The sequence below is a fragment of the Saccopteryx bilineata genome, chromosome 10, assembly GCF_036850765.1.
Source record: "Saccopteryx bilineata isolate mSacBil1 chromosome 10, mSacBil1_pri_phased_curated, whole genome shotgun sequence".
In the NCBI taxonomy this organism is placed as follows: Eukaryota; Metazoa; Chordata; class Mammalia; order Chiroptera; family Emballonuridae; genus Saccopteryx; species Saccopteryx bilineata.
This window is the reverse complement of record NC_089499.1, coordinates 43729219-43751213: the sequence shown is the minus strand read 5'-3', so window position 1 is coordinate 43751213 and position 21995 is coordinate 43729219. Positions and strand designations below refer to the sequence as shown.

General features: G+C 39.1%; 1 protein-coding gene across 5 annotated transcripts in view; it reads right to left on the bottom strand.

Annotated features, from left to right (window-relative positions):
* Positions 1 to 21995, bottom strand: part of PIK3CB (phosphatidylinositol-4,5-bisphosphate 3-kinase catalytic subunit beta) — a 214524-nt gene that overhangs the window by 103191 nt on the left and 89338 nt on the right. For all 5 annotated transcript variants that reach the window (XM_066244562.1, XM_066244561.1, XM_066244566.1 and 2 more), the window contains 2 exons: positions 10690 to 10876; positions 7373 to 7598 (listed from right to left, as the gene is read on the bottom strand). In XM_066244562.1, the coding sequence (XP_066100659.1) occupies positions 7373 to 7598; positions 10690 to 10860 (397 nt within the window). In that variant the 5' untranslated portion in view covers positions 10861 to 10876. The remainder of the gene's footprint in view (positions 1 to 7372; positions 7599 to 10689; positions 10877 to 21995) is intronic.

Below are 21995 nucleotides of genomic sequence, written 5' to 3'. Positions count from 1 at the left end.
ACATTTAATTACAAATTTTAACTTACACACTAGGTATGATATGTAACTTTATCGCTAAACTTACTTGCCATTTTTTTACTTTGCTAATCATCATCATTTTCTTCACTGACTTTGGGCTTTTTCACCACACTTTCTCACTTTCACTTAGAGGCCATTTCAACAAAAACCCTTCCACAGAAGTTTGTTTCTTCCTCCTTTCAGAACATTCCGCAGGCCAACTAGTGGAGGGTGACAGAAGCTCGTGATTCAAATATAAAAACTTCTGCAATTGACTGCTTGTCTCTCAAATTGCTTGTGATTTAAAGTGCTTGTGTGTCAAGGTACCACTGTACTATACAGGGAGAACCCTAAAGATTCCACAAAAGAACTATTACAACTAATAAATGAATTCAGTAAAGTAGCAGGATACAAAATAAATACTCAGAAATTGGCTGCATTTTTATATGCCAATAAGTTATCAGAAAGAGGAATTAAAAATACAATCCAATTTACAGTTGCATCAAAAAGAATAAAATACTGTCCTTGGCCAGATGGCTCAGTAGTACAGTGTTGGCCCAGTGAGTAGAAGTCCCAGGTTCGATTCCCAGTTAGGGGACATAGGAAAACTGACCATCTGCTTCTCCATCCCTCCATGTCCTCTTTCTCTCTCCCTCCTCCCCTTCCACAGCAACGGCTCAAATGGTTTGACCAAATTGGCCCTGGTGCTGAGGATGGCTCCATGGCCTTGCCTAAGACGCTGAAATAGTTTGGTTGCTGAGCAACGAAGCAGTGGCCCCGGATGGGCAGAGCATTGCCCTGTAGGGGGCTTGCCAGGTGGACCCTAATCAGGACACAGGTGGGAGTCTATCTCTCTGCATTCCTGCCTCCTTGCCTCTCAATTAAAAAAAAAAAAACAGAACTACCTTATAACTCAGCATTTCCACTTCTAGGTATTTATCCAAAGAAATTCAAAATAATAATTCAGAAAGATATATGCACCTCTATGTTCACTGCAGTATTATTTAAAATAGCCAAAATATGGAGGCAACCTAAGTGTAAATAGAAAGAAAAATAGACAAAGAACATGTGGTACATATATATACTGGAATATTATTTGGCTGTAAAAAGGAATAGTCTTACATTTGTGCCAACATGGATGGACCTAGAGTGTATTAAGTAAAATAAGTCAGAGAAAAACAAATACCATATTACTCACTTATGTGTGGAATCTACGAAACAAAATAAATGAAAAAAACAGAAACAAACTCACAGATACAGAGAACAAATAGATGGTCACCAGATAGGAGGGCAGACTGGGGTGGTGATTAGGTAAAAAATGTGAAAGGGATTAAGAAGTGTCAATTGCCAGTTATAAAAATAGACACAGGAATATATAGTACAGCATAGGAAATATAGTCAATAATAATTTAATAACTATATATGGTGTCAGATGGGTAGTAGACTAATTGGAGCGAGTACTTCGTAAGGTATATAAATGTCTAATCACTAGGTTGTAGACCTGGAACGAATATAACAGTGTATGTCAACTGTAATTGGAAAATTAATTTTTTAAATGTAAGTCTGCCCTGGACAGGTAGTCAGTTGGTCATCCCTATATGTCAATGGAGAAGGTTTGATCCTCAACCAGGGCATATACAAGAATCAACCAATGAATGAATGCATAATTCAATGAAACAACAAATAGACCTGCTCTCTCTTTCTCTCTCTCTTATAATCAAGAAATAATTTTTTTTTAAAAAATAGAAACTGCCAAAAATAAGGAGTTAAGCAAGCTAAGTAATTTAATTTTAAACCTAATTTCTTACATGTTTTCCAGTAAGAAAATGTGATGACCAAACTTAAAATTTAATGCTATGTAGTTTAGAGTAAAATATAATTTTTAATATTAAAATAAGTACTACATGAACCATTTCTTCATACTAAACATATTGTTAAAATCCAGCAGATTATGTTTCCTTCACTTTAAGATATGCTATGATAAATCAGGGGAAATTAGGGAATTTTCAAATGCTTTTTGTAAGAATGCTGATAAAACACTCTAGTAGTAAATCAAGATTTACTACTCTCCAAATACTAGGTATTTGGAGAAATTAACTCAAGCATGACATGTACCTTCACTACAGAGAATAATCAGAACACAAACAGCTGCTCTCAAAATAATAATTTAGAATTAAACAGAAAATAAAATGATCAGGCACATCATATGTAAGAGAAAGTATTTTTAGACCCATCAGGCAGTTATATTTGTAAAATTTCGTTGTTTTCTTTGGGGAGGAGGAAGCAGCACATTTGTTCCTGAAGTTAAACTGAAATAATTGTTTATTGTTTTCCCAGGAGGCATGACCTCACCAAGCCCCGGTTTTAGTCATGAAATACAAATCAGCTACTGCAAAAATTGACTTGTTAGGTATTTAAAGTGAAAATTCATTCTAAAATATTAAAACAGAGTCACTTCCTAAATGTTAACATTTAAATCTGTATACATGAGCAAAACACCAGTTTTTTTAGAGATGCTGAAGATCTAAAGTATAATTTATGAATAATTAAAAGTTTATAAACTACTTAATTTAATGCAGCTCAAACATTCCTTACATCTTGATCATTCAAACTGCAAGGAACACTGTGAAAATAAAATCACACAGTAAGTTAATGATTCTGAGTGAATTATAATGCATTGTTTATAGAAAGAGAAATCCAATTCTCTCTCTCTCTCTCTCTCTCTCTCTCTCTCTCACACACACACACACACACACACACACACACACACCACACACAATCCCTGTGCTGTGGTGAGATAAACTCAGATTTGCCAAACTTAAAAAAAGAAAACCAGCATGCTCAGTTCTATTTCTATTTTAGGTAAACAATGAATGGTTTTTTAGCATAAGTATATCATATGTAATATTTGGATCACCTATATTTTTATTTAAATTTGGCAAGCTTCAGTAGAGGTAACAGTAGATAATAAATCCATGTTTTGGAAATCAAGACCAGAAGAAGAACACAGTGATCTAAGTTTGAAAAAGATGATAAATTTTAAAAAGACCTGTTTGCCAAAGAAAGTATCTCTGTGGTGCTAACCTTTTGTATTACCAAATATTCTAGCTATATCAAAATATTGTAAGTAGATATATTCTTATCCTAGATGATAACAGCCTATAAGTGATTTTTTATTCTTCTACTTTCCCATATATTCTTAAGTTCAAATGAAAGAAAAAAATTTTAATGAAAAAAAAATAAACAGTCTATAAAAATCTTTGGAGCATTAGAAAATAAAACAAATGCTTTCTCCTAAGTCTATTGATATATAAAAACAAAATAGGCCCTGACCGGTTGGCTCAGTGGTAGAGCGTCGGCCTGGCGTGCAGAAGTCCTGGGTTCGCTACCCGGCCAGGGCACACAGGAGAAGCGCCCATATGCTTCTCCACTCTTCCCCCTCTCCTTCCTCTCTGTCTCTCTCTTCCCCTCCCGCAGCTGAGGCTCCATTGGAGCAGAGATGGCCCGGGCACTGGGGATGGCTCCTTGGCCTCTGCCCCAGGCGCTAGAGTGGCTCTGGTTGCAACAGAGCACACCCCCTGGTGGGCAGAGCGTCGCCCCCTGGTGGGCGTGCCGGGTAGATCCCGGTCGGGCGCATGCGGGAGTCTGACTGTCTTTCCCGGTTTCTACCTTCAGAAAAATACAAAAAATACCAAAAAAAATGTATAGTATGTGATTATACTTTTTTTTTTTTTTTTTACAGAGAGTCAGAGAGGGATAAATAGGGACAGACAGGAACAGAGAGAGATGAGAAGCATCAATCATCAGTTTTTCGTTGTGACATCTTAGTTGTTCATTGATTGCTTTCTCATATGTGCCTTGACCGTGGGCCTTCAGCAGACCGAGCAACCCCTTGCTCGAGCCAGCAACCTTGGGTCCAAGCTGGTGAGCTTTGCTCAAACCAGATGAGCCCGCACTCAAGCTAGCGACCTCAGGGTCTCGGACCTGGGTCCTCGCGTCCCAGTCCAACACTCTATCCACTGCGCCACCACCTGGTTAGGCCTAATTATACTTTTTTTAATAGCAGAAAAACTATTGCCGAAAGCAAACTAACTATCTTCTAATATTTTTTCTTTTTTTAAGAGAGAGGAGGAGAGCCTGACCAGGCGGTGGCGCAGTGGATAGAGCGTCAGACTGGGATGCAGAAGACACAGGTTCCAGACCCCGAGATTGCCAGCTTGAGCATTGGCTCATCTGGTTTGAGCAAGAGCCCACCAGCTTGAACCCAATGTCGCTGGCTCCAGCAAGAGGTTGCTCGGTCTGCTGGAGGCCCACGGTCAAGGCACATATGAGAGAGCAATCAATGAACAACTAAGGTGTTGCAACGCGCAATGAAAAACTAATGATTGATGCTTCTCAACTCTCCATTCCTGTCTGTCTGTCCCTGTCTATCCCTCTCTGACTCTTTCTCGGTCTCTGTAAAAAATAAATAAATAAAATTTTTTAAAAAATTAAAAAAAAAAAAAAAGAGAGAGGAAGAGAGATAGAAGGCTGGTTGGCTCAGCAGTAGAGTGTTGGCCCAGTGTGTGTAAGTTCCAGGTTTGATTCCCAGTCAGGGCACACAGAAGAAGCAACCCTCTGCTTTTCCACCCCCCCCCTTCCTTTCTCCCTCTCTATCTCTCTCTCTCTTCCTCTCCTGCAGCCATGGCTCAAATGGTTCAAGCAAGTTGACCCCAGGCACTGAGGAGCCTCACCTCAGGTGCTAAAATAGCTCAGTTGCCAAGCAATGGAGCAGTGGCCCCAGATGGGCAAAGCATCAAGCTGTAGGGGACGTGCCAGGTAGATCCCGGTCGGGCCACATGCGGGAGTCTGTCTCTCTGCCTCCCTGTCTCTCAGTTGATAAGAGAGAGAGAGAGAGAGAGAGAGAGAGAGAGAGAGAGAGAGAGACTCCTGCACATGCCCTGACCAAGATCCACTCTAGGGCCAATGCTAGAATCAACTGAGCTATCCTCAGGCCTGAGGTTGATGCTTGAACTAACCGAGCTATCCTCAGTGTCCACAGCCAATACTCAAACCTTTCGAGCCACAGGCTGCAAGAAGGAAAAAGAGAGAGAAGGGAGAAAGAGAGGGGAAGAAAAGCAGATGGTCGCTTCTCATGTGTGTCCTGACTGGGATCGAACCCAGAATGTATATACACAGTATGTTCTATCCACTGCGCAAACCAGCCAAGGCCCAATCAAATATTTAATTTTTTTTTTTGTATTTTTTTGAAGTGAGAAATGGGGAGGCAGAGATACAGACACCTGCATGCACCCAACCGGGATCTACCCGGCATGCCCACTAGGGGGTGATGCTCTGCCCATCTGGGGCATTGCTCCCTTGCAACTGGAGCCATTCTGCAGTCTGAGGCAGAGACCATGGAGCCATCCTCAGCACCCGGGCCAACCTTGTCCCAATGAAGCCTTGGCTGTGGGAGGGCAAGAGAGAGATAGAGAGAAAGTAGAGGGGGAAAGGTAGAGAAGCAAATGGGCACTTCTCCTGTTTCCTGGCCAGGAATCAAACTCGGGACTTCCACACTGAGCCAACTGGCCAGGGCCTAACTTTTTTTTTTGAAGTAATCAAACAGTTTTAAAGAACAGGATGTCATTTACTGAATCAACAGGTTGTTGTTTTAGGTATTCAAAGGGAAGAGTTCAGTCTCATACTACCCATGTATAAGATACACCCTTTTTCAAAAAATTTGGGGTCTAAAAACTGGGTGCATCTTATACAGTGGTTGTAAATGTTTTACTTGTATTTCCTGCTTTTTCACCCTTGTTTTTGTGCTCATTGCAGAAGACAGTGATTCGTCATCAGACACAGATGAGGACAAGCTAATGGATGGGAGGGGTTTTTTTTCAATTTTTTTTATTTTTCTGAAGCTGGAAACGGGGAGAGACAGTCAGACAGACTCCAGCATGCGCCCGACCGGGATCCACCTGGCACGCCCACCAGGGGGCGACGCTCTACCCACCAGGGGGCGATGCTCTGCCCCTCTGGGGCATCGCTCTGTTGCGACCAGAGCCACTCTAGCACCTGGGGCAGAGGCCAAGGAGCCATCCCCAGCGCCCGGGCCACCTTTGCTCCAATGGAGCCTTGGCTGTGGGAGGGGAAGAGAGAGACAGAGAGGAAGGAGAGGGGGAGGAGTGGAGAAGCAAATGGGCGCTTTTCCTGTGTGCCCTGGCTGGGAATCGAACCCGGGACTTCTGCACGCCAGGCCGATGCTCTACCACTGAGCCAACCGGCCAGGGCCTGGATGGGAGTTTTGATAGTGATGAGGGGTTGTATGAATTTTATGATGAATAAAACTTGAGTTCAGTAACTTTGTGTAATACCTTTTTTTCTCTCCAAATTTCAGGCCCCAAAATTAAGGTGCATCTTATCCATGGGGAAATATGGTATAATCATCACGTAGCCTAAATTACTTTAGGTCAAGATCAAAGAATATTATCTTAAATGGGATGGTTCTCAGAAGGGATGGTGCTATATTAGCTTTAAGATATTTACTTTCTTTTTTTTTTTTTTAAGATATTTACTTTCTTAAAGGGGATGGTACTATATTATCCTCTAATAGTAAATTTGGTCAATACAGGTAGCCAATCCAGATCCAATAACCTCCAATGGATTTTTTGGTTTTGCATTTAAGCTTCCAACTCTCCTCCTCCATAGCCCCTTTAGAGTACCCACTTCAAGTTAGTGTCTTGTCCAATGCAAAATACTGATAGTGTACCACTGGCCTCTGAGATACCTACGACTACTATAGAAGAGAGACTCCTCCATGGTTTTTATTTTGTTATTCACAATTCTCCCTGAAAATAGCCTGTAAAGAATAATTTAGACATGCCATAACTTGATTTAGTACCAAATTAACTTCTTAAAGATAACTTTAGTATAGAAAAAAATTGTCAATAATATGTGTTACTTATGGAAACTTATCAGCATAAAGTCTTGGTTATTGTAGAGAGTTGTATATAAATTATGTTCACAGTACAGGGCAGTTAGTTCAGTATGTCCTAGGAAGGGGCTTCTCAGACTATCTGAGGCAAATGAGCAATATTTTCTTTGCAATTTTTCAAAAACCAGTATATCTGTAAAATAAAAATAAGTCACTGAAAAAGAAAAAACTATACAAAATACAAGGCCTTGAATATTGTGGCAATATCACATTGCTAGAGGAGTTTCTAAACAGTTGCTCCTGATTTCTGTACTTGCCTCAGGTATTAGGTTCCCAATTTACCGAGCAGCATTGGTCCATGGACCACACTTTGCAAAGCAATGTTTTAGATCATACTTACTACATGTTTGTATATATAGCAAAAGACATTTTAAGAATTCACGCTCAATTTTTAAAAATTACCTTTTCCTATAAGGACTCCAATTTTTGAGTCTAATTTCTCCCCTGGATCACAACTTCTTGTCACTAATTTGAGAACTGGAAGAAAAGGCCTGACATCACAGAGTCTTCTTGTTTCATCTTCAAGCTCCTCATATACAGCAGTTTGATTCACACATGCGAACATATAGGAGTCAATTTCCATAAGGAGGTTAAACATTGGGTAATTGTGAATCTGCTTCCATAACATCTGCAGGAAAAAATAATAAGACATTTTCTGAAATAACACTTGCATAAATGCATAAAGACATATCCACAAGAAGCTCACTGAAGCACTGTTTGTAAAGCTAAAAAACTGAGGACAAGACCAATGTTTAGCAATAAGGAATTGGTAAAATAAATACTAGTATAACAAGGAACTATAAATATAAAACAGAAAAAATAGAAATATACTATAACATGGAAAGCTATCAAAGATTGTTTTTATGTTTAATAGAAAATTACAAGAGAATATATATAGTATTAACCCATTTCTCTAAGTAATATAATGACATAATATACAAAAAAATACACCTGCATACACAAAATTATTGAAAGTGAATATCTATAAAGAGTAAGAAACAGTGTAAACTTTCATATTTAACATTCCTATGAACAAAAACAACTTTCAATTTTCAGAAAACTAGAAATTTTAATGTATGCATCATCACCCCAATACAAAATATATATTACTTTTATTGGGAGAAGTTTATTATTTAGTGAGTACACAGTTAGTGTTTGGGATGATAAAAAGTGCTGGATATGTATAGTGGTGATAGCAGGACAACACTATGAACGTACTTAATGCCACAAAATTGTGCATGAAAAAATGACTCTAATGATAAATTTTGTTATGAATATTTTACAACAATTTAAAATAATAAAGGAGGAGGGTATCAATGGTTAATACAGCTTCATGCAAAGCCACAGGCATCCATGGTCAATATAAAAATAAATACTCTCTCTGCAACTGTGGGTTGCTTAATAAAGTCGTCTTTTGGGGGGGGGCAGAAAGGGAGAGAGAAGAGAAGCATCAACTCATAGTTGAATCACTTTATTCATTGACTGCTTCTCATATGTGTCTGCAGGGGGACAGTGAGGGTGCTCCAGCTGAGCCAGGGACTCCTTGCTCAAGCCAGCAACATTTGGATTCATGGTGATGATCCCAAACTCTAGCCAGATGAGCTTGCGCTCAAGCCGGCAACCTCAGGTTCTGAACCTGAGACTAGTGTCCTAGGTCAACGCTATATTCACTGTGCCACCACTAGTGGGGCTGAAAAAGTCTTTAGAAAGACTGGCCAGTTGTCTCAGTGATAGAGCATTGGCCCAGCTTGTGACTGTCCCAGGCTCGATTTCTGGCCAGGGCACGCAGAAGAAGCAACCATCTGCTTCTCCACCCCATTCTCTCTCTCTCTCTCTCTCTCTCTCTCTCTCTCTCTCTCTCTCTCAGCCATGGATCAATTGGTTCGAATGCATTGGCCCCAGGCACTGAGGGTAGTTCTGTGAAGTCTCTCTCTGCCTCAGGTGGTAAAAATAGCTCAGTTGCGAGCATAGTCCCAAATGGGCAGAACATCGGGTGGATCCTGGTTGGGGTACATGCAGGAGTCTGTCTCTCTATCCCCCCTGCTTGGGGTGCATGCAGGAGTCTGTCTCTCTATCCCCTCTCCTCTCACTTGGAAAAAGAAGAAGAAGAAAAAACAAAACAAAACAAAAAACCTTCATGTATCAAGCAATTTTAGAATTCTTGTATCTCCCTGATGAAACAGCTGTCCAAAGACATGAGTTTTAAAAAGGTTTGTCATAAATACTTTTTCTTGAAAATATCACAACTCTTGATTTCCATATTGGGTTCAGCTAGTTGAAAAACACTAAAGTTTAGAAAAATAATTTCATTTATGTGCGTGCTGTAGTCACACATCAATGGCATTCATCAATTCATTTGAAAAAAATAATTCAACAAAACGGGCAAGCCTTGTTGTGTAAAAGAATTTGCTTCCAAATGAGTACATACCATTCATTATTGAGAGGGAAAAATAAATCTAGTGAACAGCAGAAAACTTATTCTTCAGGTCACCATGAAAAGTAGTGGGTTCATAGAGAAAAAAAAGAGAAAGAAAAGGGAAAGGAAAAGGAGAGAAACAAAAACCATCCAAAATCACATGGAAAAAAAGCATAATAAGCTCAAAGATAGTAAATACAAAAGTTTTAATGCAAAATTAAACTGTCTTTGACAGTGTCAAATTCCTTTTAATAACTTGAACAAACATTTGAAACTAACAAGCATTAGCCTCTTTTTCTTAATCAGGTATCACATACTGGGTTTTTTTCTAAGTGAGAGGAGGGGGCAATAGTGAGACAGACTCCTGCATGCACCCCAACTGGGACCTACCTGGCAACCTCCCATCAGATTTACGTTCAATCAACCAAGCTATTTTTAGCGCCTGAGGCTGACCAGCTTGGACCAGCTGAGCTATTTTCACTGCACTGGGCATCATTCAAACCAATCGAGCCACTGGCTGTGGGAGGGGAAAAGAAGCCAATAGCTACTTGTCCTGTGTGCCCTGACCAGAAATCGAACCTGGGATGTCCACAAGCCGGGCTGACATTCTATCCACTGAGCCAGTGGGCCAGGGCCACATTTAGGTTTTGTGGGGTTTTTTAATTAAAAGTAGGAATAAGAATGAAAATGTTTTATATGCCCACCAAAGACTAAACATGTATCAAAATCTTTAAAATGTCATGAGCTGGCCCTGGCCGGTTGGCTCAGCGGTAGAGCGTTGGCCTAGCGTGCAGAGGACCCGGGTTCGATTCCCGGCCAGGGCACACAGGAGAAGCGCACATTTGCTTCTCCACCCCTCCGCCGCGCTTTCCTCTCTGAATCTCTCTTCCCCTCCCGCAGCCAAGGCTCCATTGGAGCAAAGATGGCCCGGGCGCTGGGGATGGCTCTGTGGCCTCTGCCCCAGGCGCTAGAGTGGCTCTGGTCGCAACATGGCGACGCCCAGGATGGGCAGAGCATCGCCCCCTGGTGGGCAGAGCGTCGCCCCTGGTGGGCGTGCCGGGTGGATCCCGGTCGGGCGCATGCAGGAGTCTGTCTGACTGTCTCTCCCTGTTTCCAGCTTCAGAAAAATGAAAAAAATAAATAAATTTAAATAAATAAATAAATAAATAAATAAAATGTCATGAGCTAAAGGTTAAATTTTCCACATGGTTTACTTATGAATATTTTCTAAACTAGAGAAACATGTTTACCTAAGTGATACAATAATAAGCTACATTTATAAAAATTCAACCTATTAACATACCTGTTTAATGTAAGAAATGGTAGCTTCACGAGGAACCTCCAACTGGATATAAATCCCAGTGGGCAAAAGGAAATCCACAGGTATGGAACCATCAGATGCTATCTGCGAATCCACTGCCCAGATGTCAAGGATGTCTGCCATAGCAGGAGGCATTATGAAGTAGAAGCACATTCATAACCATGGGGCCCTAGAAACCATAAGTAAGATTTAGAGAAACAGATAATGAGCCAGATTTTACACTAAAATATGATAAAGTTCTCTAATCCATAATTAGTTCTTATATTTCAATATCCAATAATGTAATAGGGGACCAATTAACTTGAGCAAGAATAAACCAAAAGAAATAAATTACTTAAATATACTTTGGTTATTTACACACACATACATTCTCTCTCTCTCTCTCTCTCTCTCTCTCTCTGACTGAATTCAACATAAGTATACCACGTGTGAAAGATGAAGAGTTAAGGGGTACAGAGTCCTGAGAAAGTTAACCACTCAACATGTGATTATCTCCAGAAAATAATATTGGCTTCTATGGCTGAGCTTTTCTTTGCAAACTTTAATGAACATGGAAATCAAGAGGGCCTTCTCTCACCCCGGCCAGATAGCTCAGTTGGTTAGAGCATCATCCCAATATGCAAAGGTTGTGGGGTCAGGGTACATAGAGAAACAGATAGATGTTTGTCTCTCTCTAAAATCAATCAATAAATTTAAAAAAGAGAGAGGGCCTTCTTTCAAAAATAATGTATCAATCTCATGTAAGAAACAAATCATATTATCATAATATTAGTCCCATGACCAACCACCTAAGTATTAAAAATGCCAAATCTCTCAATATAGCTAGCAAAGCCCATGATGCTATATTTCTGGCCTATTTTCCTCTACTCATCCTAGAACTCCACAGCCCAGGACCTTGTGCCACAAGTGCCTTTTGCCTTCCAATTGCTAGACCTATGTTCACAGATAAGCTGACACTCCTGTATCAAACCCTATCCATACAAATTCCCCCTTAAACTGCCATTTAAGTTTTATCTATTCCTTAAGGGCTTCCTTTAAGAAGGCACAACAAAAAACAGTAAAAAGAAAAAACATGGACTCTGAAGGTAAATAAATATAGGATCAAATTCCAATACAATATGAAAGTGTCACATTCAAGGACACAATAGCCATCCTGGCAGGATTACTCGATTGGTCAGAGCTTCATCCCAAAGCACAGGCTGCCTGTTCGATTCCTAGTCAGGGCACATATACCAGATCGATGTTCCTGTCTCTCTCTCTCTCTCTCTCTCTCTCTCTCTCTCTCTCTCTCTCTTTCCTTTCTCCCTGAAATCAATAAAATGAATGAATGAATAAAAACAAAGAATGGAGGAGGGGAGGACTCAAGAGCCAATTTAAGGTATTTTGAACATCAAAAATAATGACAGCCCTTGAGCCTGACTGGTGGTGGCGCAGTAGACAGAGCATCGACCTGGGATGCTGAGGACCTAGGTTTGAAACCCAAGGTCACTGGCTTGAGTGTGGGCTCACCAGATTCAACATGGTATCACGAGCTCGAGTGTGAGATCATCAACACAACTACATGGTTGCTGGCTTGAGCAAGAGGGTCACTAGCTCGGCTGGAGCCCCCTGGTCAAGACACGTATGAGAAGCAATCAACTTCTATGAACAACCAAAGTGCCACGACTATGAGTTGATGCTTTTCATCTCTCTCCCTTCCTCGCTTTTCTCTCTCTAAAAAAATTATATATAAAATATGAAAAGTTGAAATAATTTGTGGGAGATATCACTTAAGTCTATTAGTATATACGGCTTTATAAACTCTCAGTCTGGCCTGACCAGGCGGTGGCGCAGTGGATACAGCGTCGGACTGAGATGCAGAGGACCCCAGTTTGAGACCCCGAAGTCGCCAGCTTGAGCACGGGCTCATCTGGTTTGAGAAAAAGCCTACCAGCTTGAACCCAAAGTCGCTGGGTCCAACAAGAGGTTACTCGGTCTGCTGAAGGCGTGCAATCAAGGCACATATGAGAAAGCAATCAATGAACAACTAAGGTGTTGCAAAGCGCAATGAAAAACTAATGATTGAAGCTTCTCATCTCTCTCCGTTCCTGTCTGTCTGTCCCTGTCTATCCCTCTCTCTGACTCACTCTCTGTCTCTGTAAAAAACACATAAATAAATAAACAAAATCTCAGTCTGTACTTTATAGTGGACAGTATCTTTCCATAAAAGACTAAAGTAAAAACATATTAACATACAGAATTCTGATTGCATCAGTTATAATAAAGCTCCGCTTAAGACCACCTTGCCTCCAGTCATAAACTTGTCATGTGATGAGGACCATGAAATAGGTCCCATCTATAAGTGAAGTACAATGTTCTCACTGTTACAAACCCAGTAACATCACAAGAAATTTCCAAAAATAATGTATTTTCAAACTTTTGACTACAGAACTGCCTATTCCCATAAAATGGTATCTTTTACTAAATTTAAATAGACTGGGACACTCCCATGATATCAAGGGATAGCCATTATTTTTATTTTTAATACGAAGAAAAGAATACAGGATCTCACTTCAGAAAAACTCACCAAGCTCTATATATGTTTTGTGTACTTTTCTATATCTATGCTGTATTTCACAATAACAATGTCTTTTTTTTAAAATTTAATGCAGTGACATTGATAAATCAGGGTACATATGTTGAGAGAAAACATCTCCAGATTATTTTGACATTTGATTGTGCTGTATACCCATCCCCCAAAGTCAAATTGTCTTCTGTCACCTTCTATCTGGTTTTCTTTGTGACCCTCCCCTCCCGCACCCCCCCTCTCCTTCCTTGCCCTATCCCCCCCTCCCCCCACACCCATTGCCATCACATTCTTGTTCATGTCTCTAGGTCTCATTTTTATGTTCCATTTAAGTATGGATTCATATAGTTCTTAGTTTTTTCTGATTTACTTATTTCACTCCGTAAAATGTTATCAAGGTCCATCCACATTATTGTAAATGATCCGATGTCATCATTTCTTATGGCTGAGTAGTAGTATTCCATAGTATATATATACCAAACCTTTTTAATCCACTCATCCCCAGACAGACACTTGGGCTGTTTCCGGATGTTCGCTATTGTGAACAATGCTGCCACAAACATGGGGGTGCATTTTCCTTTTGGAGCCGTTCTATGGTGTTCTTGGGGTATATTCCTAAAAGTGGGATAGCTAGGTCAAAAGGCAGTTCGATTTTCAATTTTTTGAGGAATCTCCATACTGTTTTCCACAGTGGCTGCACCAGTCTGCATTCCCACCAGCAGTGCAGGAGGGTTCCCTTTTCTCCACATCCTCGCCAGCACTTATTCTGTGTTGTTTTGTTGATAAGCGCCATTCTGGCTGGTGTGAGGTGATATCTCATTGTGGTTTTAATTTGCATTTCTCTAATGATTAATGATGTTGGGCATTTTTTCATATGCCTATTGGACATCTGTATGTCCTCTTTGGAGAAGTGTCTATTCATTTCTTTTTCCCATTTTTTTGATTGGATTGTTTGTCTTCCTGGTGTTGAGATTCATAAGTTCTTTATAAATTTTGGTTATTAACCCCTTATCAGACGTATTGTCAAATATGTTCTCCCATTGTGTAGTTTGTCTTTTTATTCTGTTCTTATTGTCTTTAGCTGTGCAAAAGCTTTTTAGTATAATATAGTCCCATTTGTTTATCCTGTCTTTTATTTCACTTCCCCGTGGAAATAAATCAGCAAATATATTGCTCCGAGAGATGTCGGAGAGCTTACTGCCTATGTTTTCTTCTAAGATGCTTATGGTTTCACGGCCTACATTTAAGTCTTTTATCCATTTTGAGTTTATTTTTGTGAGTGGTGTAAGCTGGTGATCTAGTTTCATTTTTTTACAGGTAGCTGTCCAATTTTCCCAACACCATTTGTTAAAGAGGCTGTCTTTACTCCATTGTATTTCCTTACCTCCTTTGTCAAATATCAGTTGTCCACAGAGCTGTGGGTTTATTTCTGGGTTCTCTGTTCTGTTCCATTGATCTATATGCCTGTTCTTATGCCAGTACCAGGCTGTTTTGAGTACAATGGACTTGTAGTATAACTTGAAATCAGGAAGTGTGATACCTCCCACTTTATTCTTCTTTTTTAAGATTGCTGAGGCTATTCGTGTTCTTTTTTGGTTCCATATAAATTTTTGAAATATGTGATCTATATCTTTGAAGTATGTCATTGGTATTTTAACTGGTATTGCATTGAATTTATAGATTGCTTTGGGTAATATAGACATTTTAATGATGTTTATTCTTCCTAACCATGAGCACGGTATATGCTTCCACTTGTTTGTATCTTCCTTGATTTCTTTTATCAATGCTTTGTAATTTTCTGAGTACAAGTCTTTAGTCTCCTTGGTTAAGTTTACTCCTAAGTACTTTATTTTTTTGTTTGTAATAGTGAAGGGGATTGTTTCCTTAATTTCTCTTTCTGACTGTTCATTGTTGGTGTATAAAAACGCCTCTGATTTCTGAGTATTGATTTTCTATCCTGCCACTTTGCTGAATTCATTTATCAGGTCCAGTAGTTTTCTGACTGAGACTTTAGGGTTTTCTATATACAATATCATATCATCTGTAAATAATGATAGTTTTACTTCTTCTTTTCCAACTTGAATGCCTTTTATTTCTTCTTCTTGTCTGATTGCTGTGGCTAGGACTTCCAGAACTATGTTAAATAAGAGTGGTGAAAGGGGGCACCCCTGCCTTGTTCCTGATATTAAGGGTATTGCTTTTAATTTTTGCCCATTGAGTATGATGTTGGCTGTGGGTTTCTCATAGATGGTTTTTATCATGTTGAGGTATGTTCCCTGTATTCCCACTTTGCTGAGCGTTTTGATCATGAATGGGTGCTGGATTTTATCAAATGCTTTTTCTGCATCTATTGAAATTATCATATGGTTTTTCTCCTTCTTTTTGTTTATGTGATAAATCACATTGATTTACGAATATTGTACCAGCCTTGCCTCCCCAGAATAAATCTCACTTGATCATGATGTATGATTTTTTCCATATATTGTTGGATCCGGTTTGCTAATATTTTGTTGAGGATTTTAGCATCTAAATTCATCAGAGATATTGGCCTATAATTTTCTTTCTTTGTGTTGTCTTTGCCTGGTTTTGGAATCAGAATTATGCTCGCCTCATAAAAGGAGCTTGGAAGTCTTCCTTCCTCCTGAATTTTTTGAAATAGTTTGAGAAGGATAGGAGTTAGTTCTTTGAATATTCGGTAGAATTCAGTTGTGAAGCCAGCAGGCCCCGGACTTTTATTTATTGGGAGTTTTTTGATAGCTGTTTCAATCTCATTTGGTGTAATTGGTCTGTTTAGGTTTTCTGATTCTTCCAGATTGATTTTTGGAAGATTGTATGTTTCAAGGAATTTGTCCATTTCATCTAGGTTGTCTAGTTTTTTGGCATACAGTTCTTCATAGTATTTTCTTACAATATTTTGTACTTCTGCTGTGTCAGTTGTTATTTTCCCCCTCTCATTTCTAATTTTATTTATTTGAGTCCTCTCTCTCTTTTTCTTGGTGAGTCTAGTTAAAGGTTCATCAATCTTGTTTACCTTTTCAAGGAACCAGCTCCTAGTTTCATTGATCCTCTGTATTGTTTCTTTAGCCTCTATGTCATTTACTTCTGCTCTGATCTTTATTATTTCCTTTCTTCTACTACATTTGGGCTTTACTTGCTGTTCTTTTTCTAGTTCTTTTAGATGCAGGGTTAAGTTGTTTATTTGAGCTTTTTCTAGCTTCTTAAAGTGTGCCTGTAGTGCTATGAACTTCCCTGTCAGTACTGCTTTTGCTGTGTCCCATAAATTTTGAGTTGTTGTATGCTCATTGTCATTCGTTTCTAGGACTTTTTTTATTTCTTCTTTGATCTCATTCTTAATCCATTCATTATTTAACAACCTGCTATTTAATTTCCATATGTTTGAGAATTTTTGACCTTTTCTGTTGTGGTTCACTTCTAGTTTCATGCCATTGTGATCGGAGAAAGTGCTTGATATGATTTCAATCTTCTTAAATTTGTTGAGACCACTTTTGTGCCCTAACATGTGGTCTATCCTAGAGAATGTACCATGAGCACTTGAAAAGAATGTATATTCTGCTGCTTTAGGGTGAAAGGTTCTGAAGATATCTATTAAATCGAGTTGATCTAGTGTGTCCAATAAGTCTGCTGTTTCTTTGTTAATTTTTTCTTGAGGATCTATCTAGTGATGTTAGTGGGGCACTGAAATCCCCTACTATTCTAGTATTGCTGTTGATCTTGCCATTTAAATCCATCAAAGTCTGCTTTATATATTTAGGTGCTCCTATATTAGGTGCATAGATATTTATAATAGTTATATCTTCCTGTTGGATTACTCCCTTTACCATTATAGTGGCCTTCTTTATCTCTTACTATATCTTTGTTTTAAAGTCCAATTTGTCTGATATAAGTATTGCTACCCCAGCTTTTTTTTCATTTCCATGAAATTTTTTTTCCATCCTTTTACCTTCAATCTATGTGTATCTTTTGTTCTAAGGTGTGTCTCTTGTAGACAGCATATGTACGGGTCCTGTTTTCTTATCCACGTAGCTACCCTATGTCTTTTGATTGGATCATTTAATCCATTTACATTTATGGTTATTGATATGTAGTTGTTTATTGCCATTTTATTCTTTAAAGCTGTATTCCTTTTTTGCTACATTCTTTTCCCACTTTGATCTGTTTACAACAGGCCTCAACATTTCCTGCAGCATTGGTTTGGTTGAAATGAATTCCTTGAGTTGTTTTTTGTCTGGGAAGCTTTTTATTTCTCCTTCGATTTTAAACGATAGCCTTGCTGGATAAAGTAGTCTTGGTTGTAGGTTCTTGTTCTGCATTACTTTGAATATTTCTTGCCATTCCCTTCTGGACTCAAGTGTTTTTGTTGAGAAGTTGGATGTCATCCTTATGGGAGCTCCTTTGTAGGTGATGGCTTTTTTTTCTCTTGCAGCTTTTAATATTTTCTCTTTATCCCTTAGCTTTGGTATTTTAATTATGATGTGTCTTGGTGTAGGTTTCTTAGGGTTTCTCTTTAATGGAGTCCTCTGTGCTTCTTGAACTTGTGAGAGTTTCTCCTGCATTAATTTAGGGAAGTTTTCAGCTATGATATGATTGAACAAAGTCTCTATCCCCTTGTTCTTTTTATTCTTCTTCAGGAACTCTTATGATGCAGATGTTATTTCTCTTCATGTTTGTCACAGAGCTCTCTAAGAGTTTCCTCAGTCTTTTTGAGTCTCTTTTCTTTTTTCTTCTCCGCTTTCATTCCAGTTGTCCTCCAACTCGCTGATTTGATCCTCAGTTCTATCTATCCTGTTTTTAATTCCTCCCATTGTGGTCTTTATTTCTGATATTGTATTTGTCATCTCCGACTGATTCTTTTTTTTTTTTAAGTTAATATCCTTGCCACATACAGCCTTCTTTCAAATTTATTTTATTATTTTTATTTATTTATTTTTGAGAGAAGGGAGAAAGAGAGAATTGGGGAGGAACAGGAAGCATTAACTCCCACATGTGCCTTGACTGGCCAAGCCCAGGGTTTCAAACCGGCGACCTCAGCGTTCCAAATCGACGCTTTATCCGCTGCACCACCACAGGTCAGGCTGATTCTTTTTTATACTTGCTATTTCTTTATTTAGGTGTTCATAATGACCATCCATTGTTGTTCTAAGATCCCTAAGCATTCTTACAATCATTATTTTGAACTCCGCATCTGGAAGTTTGATTATTTCCATATCACTCAGCTCATCTCCTGAAGGATTCTCTTGTGGTTTTATTTGGATCGCACTTTTTTGTCTTCTCATTGTCGGTGTTTTGTTTGTAGAGTTGGTTGAGTCTAGGGTTGGTGTTGTCTGCCTCCAGTTTTCAGTTGTGTTATTTCTAGGTCTTCTTGGGTTGGTATCAGCTATTATTTGTAATCCACTTTCGGATTTGGGCAGCTTTGAAGTCTTGATTTGTTTGTTTGTTTTCTTAACAGGTGATAGTCTTGTTTACTGATCTCAGCAGGGGGCTTCCTTGAAACTGTATCCAGGAATGCAATGGGTGTAACCTGAGACTCTGAAGGCCTCTTCCACCAACTAATCTCCCTGCGGGCAGGGTGTTTTCTCAGCTTCAGTAGGGGGGGGCTGTATCTCAGATCTCCATGGAGACCTGAGTTACTGCCCCTCCTCCCCACTTCTTGTTTTCAGCTGTGTCTTGTTGCGCTGATTGGAGCTGGAGAGATGTCTGGAGATCTCTGATCCGGAAGCAATTCAGTACTGTTTTGTGGAAGGTTCAGTCTCTCCCCCAGCTATGGCCGCCTCCAGCACGGATGAGTCAGCTTTTTTAGGTCATCTCCTGCATTCCTTAGCGCCTCACAGTCTGTCCCTCTCTCTCTCCTTTCCACTTGGGAGATAAGCTGGTCTTTTCAACACACTTCGTTCCCTGGTCGCCAGGCAAGTGGCTGTGAACAGTATTTTCTGCTCTTTTCCCTGGAGTGAGATCCCCTCTGGGCTCTCAGCCTTGCCCCCCCCCCACTCCTTTCCTGTAAGCAGGGGAGATTCAGGCGCTCTCTACCAGGTTTGTTGTGGCTTCTTCATTGCTCCTTGGTTTTTGAGAGCTGTTCTTGTAGTCCAGAGTTGGTTTTTCATGCTGATTTTTCCTAAATTGATTTGTATTCCAATTTGGTGGTGAGAGTTGGGCGTCTGGGCGTCCACCTACTCCGCTGCCATCTTCCCGGTCCTCACAATAACAATGTCTTATTAAACATTTAATTACTATCAAAATCAGTTGCAAAAATCAAGCATTTTTCTCATGTCATTTCAAAATGTATCATAAAGGAATGTTTAATCCTTTAGCTTTAAGGCTAACAATGCTCTCTCTCTCTCTCTGCTTCCTAAAGAAATAGCACACCAATCTCCAAAATCAATTCCCCTACCTCAATTTCAAGGACAAAATTCTCACATTCAAAATGTCAACAATTTAGATAGAATGACTCTAATGATTCAGCAAGATACTGAAGATGCTTGTAAAGCAATACTGTTTAAATAAAAGAACTAGAAATGCTTTTGTCAACCAGAAATAAATTAGCAAAGGGAACATTACAAGGTTATGCCCAGGTACAAAAATTTCTACCTTGATATTTTCATATTAGTAATTTACTGAGTTAGCTTGGTTGTCAGACATTGTAAACACTCCAGGGAGATATACAGTATATAATTACAGCCTAACATATAGTTTTTTGTGTGTCCCTTTAATAAAAGCACTTTATTAGACCAATTCTCAAAGTTTTTAAATATTTTAGGCTAAATACTATCTAGAAGAATGGTTTTCTTTTCTGATGTTAATTTAAAATTTTTTTCAACTACACTTTACATTCAATATACCACTTTGTATTAGTTTCAGCTGTATAGCATAATAGAAGAATAGTTTTCAATATTCTCAGTCAAGCCTGACCAGGCAGTGGTGCAGTGGATAGAGCGTCGGACTGGGGTCAGGAGGACCCAGGTTTGAGATCCCAAGGTTGCCAGCTTGAGCATGGGCTCATCTGGTTTGAGCAAAGCTCACCAGCTTGGACCCAAGGTCGCTGGCTTGAGCAAGGGTTACTCGGTCTGCTGTGCTCCCCCCCCCCCCCCAGTCAAGGCACAAATGAGAAAGCAATCAATGAACAACTAAGGTATTGCAACAAAAAACTGATAATTGATGCTTTTCATCTCTTTCCGTTCCTGTCTGCCTGTCCCTATCTATCCCTCTCTCTGACTCTCTCTCTGTAAAAATAACCCTCAGTCAATATTCTTTTTAAGTATTTTACATATACTTTAAAAATATGAAATGAAATTATTAATATAACTTACATATAAAATATATACTTAATTTGAAAATAAACCCTTATAATGTCCTAACTGTACTATAAAGGAGGAATAAAAATATAATAATAATGTATATCTGAGTATTTGGACATGACCATACCACTGTTTAATGAGGTAGTCAGAGTTTTACATCTATACAGAGAATCACCATGGATTTGACAATTATAAATGCAGACTGATCACCTGACCTGTGGTAAGGCAATGGATAAAATATCAACCTGCAATGCTGAAGTCACTAGTTCAAAACCCTAAGCTTGCCCGGCCAAGGCACATATGAAAATTAACTACTATAAATTGATGCTTCTTGTTTTTTCCCCCCACACAACCCCCACTTTTATCTCTCTCTCTTTCTCCTCTTTCTAAAATCAATAAATAAAATCTTTAAAAGAAAATGCAGACTGATTCAGGTGTGTTGTACTGATGACCAAATACCACAAATGCCACTGATAAAACATATTTTCCAAATCTGTACCTTCCAAAACCAGTATAATAAAATCATATAAAATTACTTGGTATTGTATTTTAATGTACTATATAGAGTTCAGATCTAGAATTAGACACAACAAAGAGAAATTTCATCTACATGAATATCTTGAAGAAAATTCAGAAACTATGTTATATACAAGTCCTTTTTTGTTGTCCAAAACTTTCCTGTATCCTGGAAAGCCCCCCACCCCATGCTCCCTTTTAGCCACTATCTTGCTTGGTAGTGGTAAACTCCCTTGGGGGAAAAGAACTACCCTGTGCATTGCAGGATGTCCATTTATTGTAACCCTTACAAAACAACAGAACCTCCCCAATCACTGTCTGAACAACAAGCACAACAAAATCACTCCCTACAAATTTCCAAAGCATCTTACGAGAGAGAAGAGTTCATATTGTCCGCTTCCAGAACCACTGCTCTAGGACAATTCCTACTAGATCTCAAAGTACAGTAATAGGCCCGTTGCATAATTTACCCAGACCTACTTGTAGCCCGTATTTAAAACAGTATAAAGAACATAACTTTGCACACATTTCTACTTCCCAATTGAATGATGTAACATATATCTGCCCATGTTGTCTTGAGCTAATTTTTGAAGGGTAAAAGATGCTCTAAGTTAAAAAAAAAAACAAAACAAAAAAAAAAAACCAAAAAGCTTTAGCCCTTGATCAAAGGAATGTAAAGCTACTGCTAAACAAACTTACTGCTGGGGTGGTCTAACTAAAACCACAGGGTAACTTGTAGCTCTTCAGAGCTTCAGGCACAACATTTTAAGGTAAGTATTAAGAGAGGGGCCATAGTCACATGATGGGCTATATTATAATTATAACACATTATATAATTAAAACAGTCCTCTGTCACACTGTGGACAAAAAAGGGGCCATATGCTAAACCTGACAAG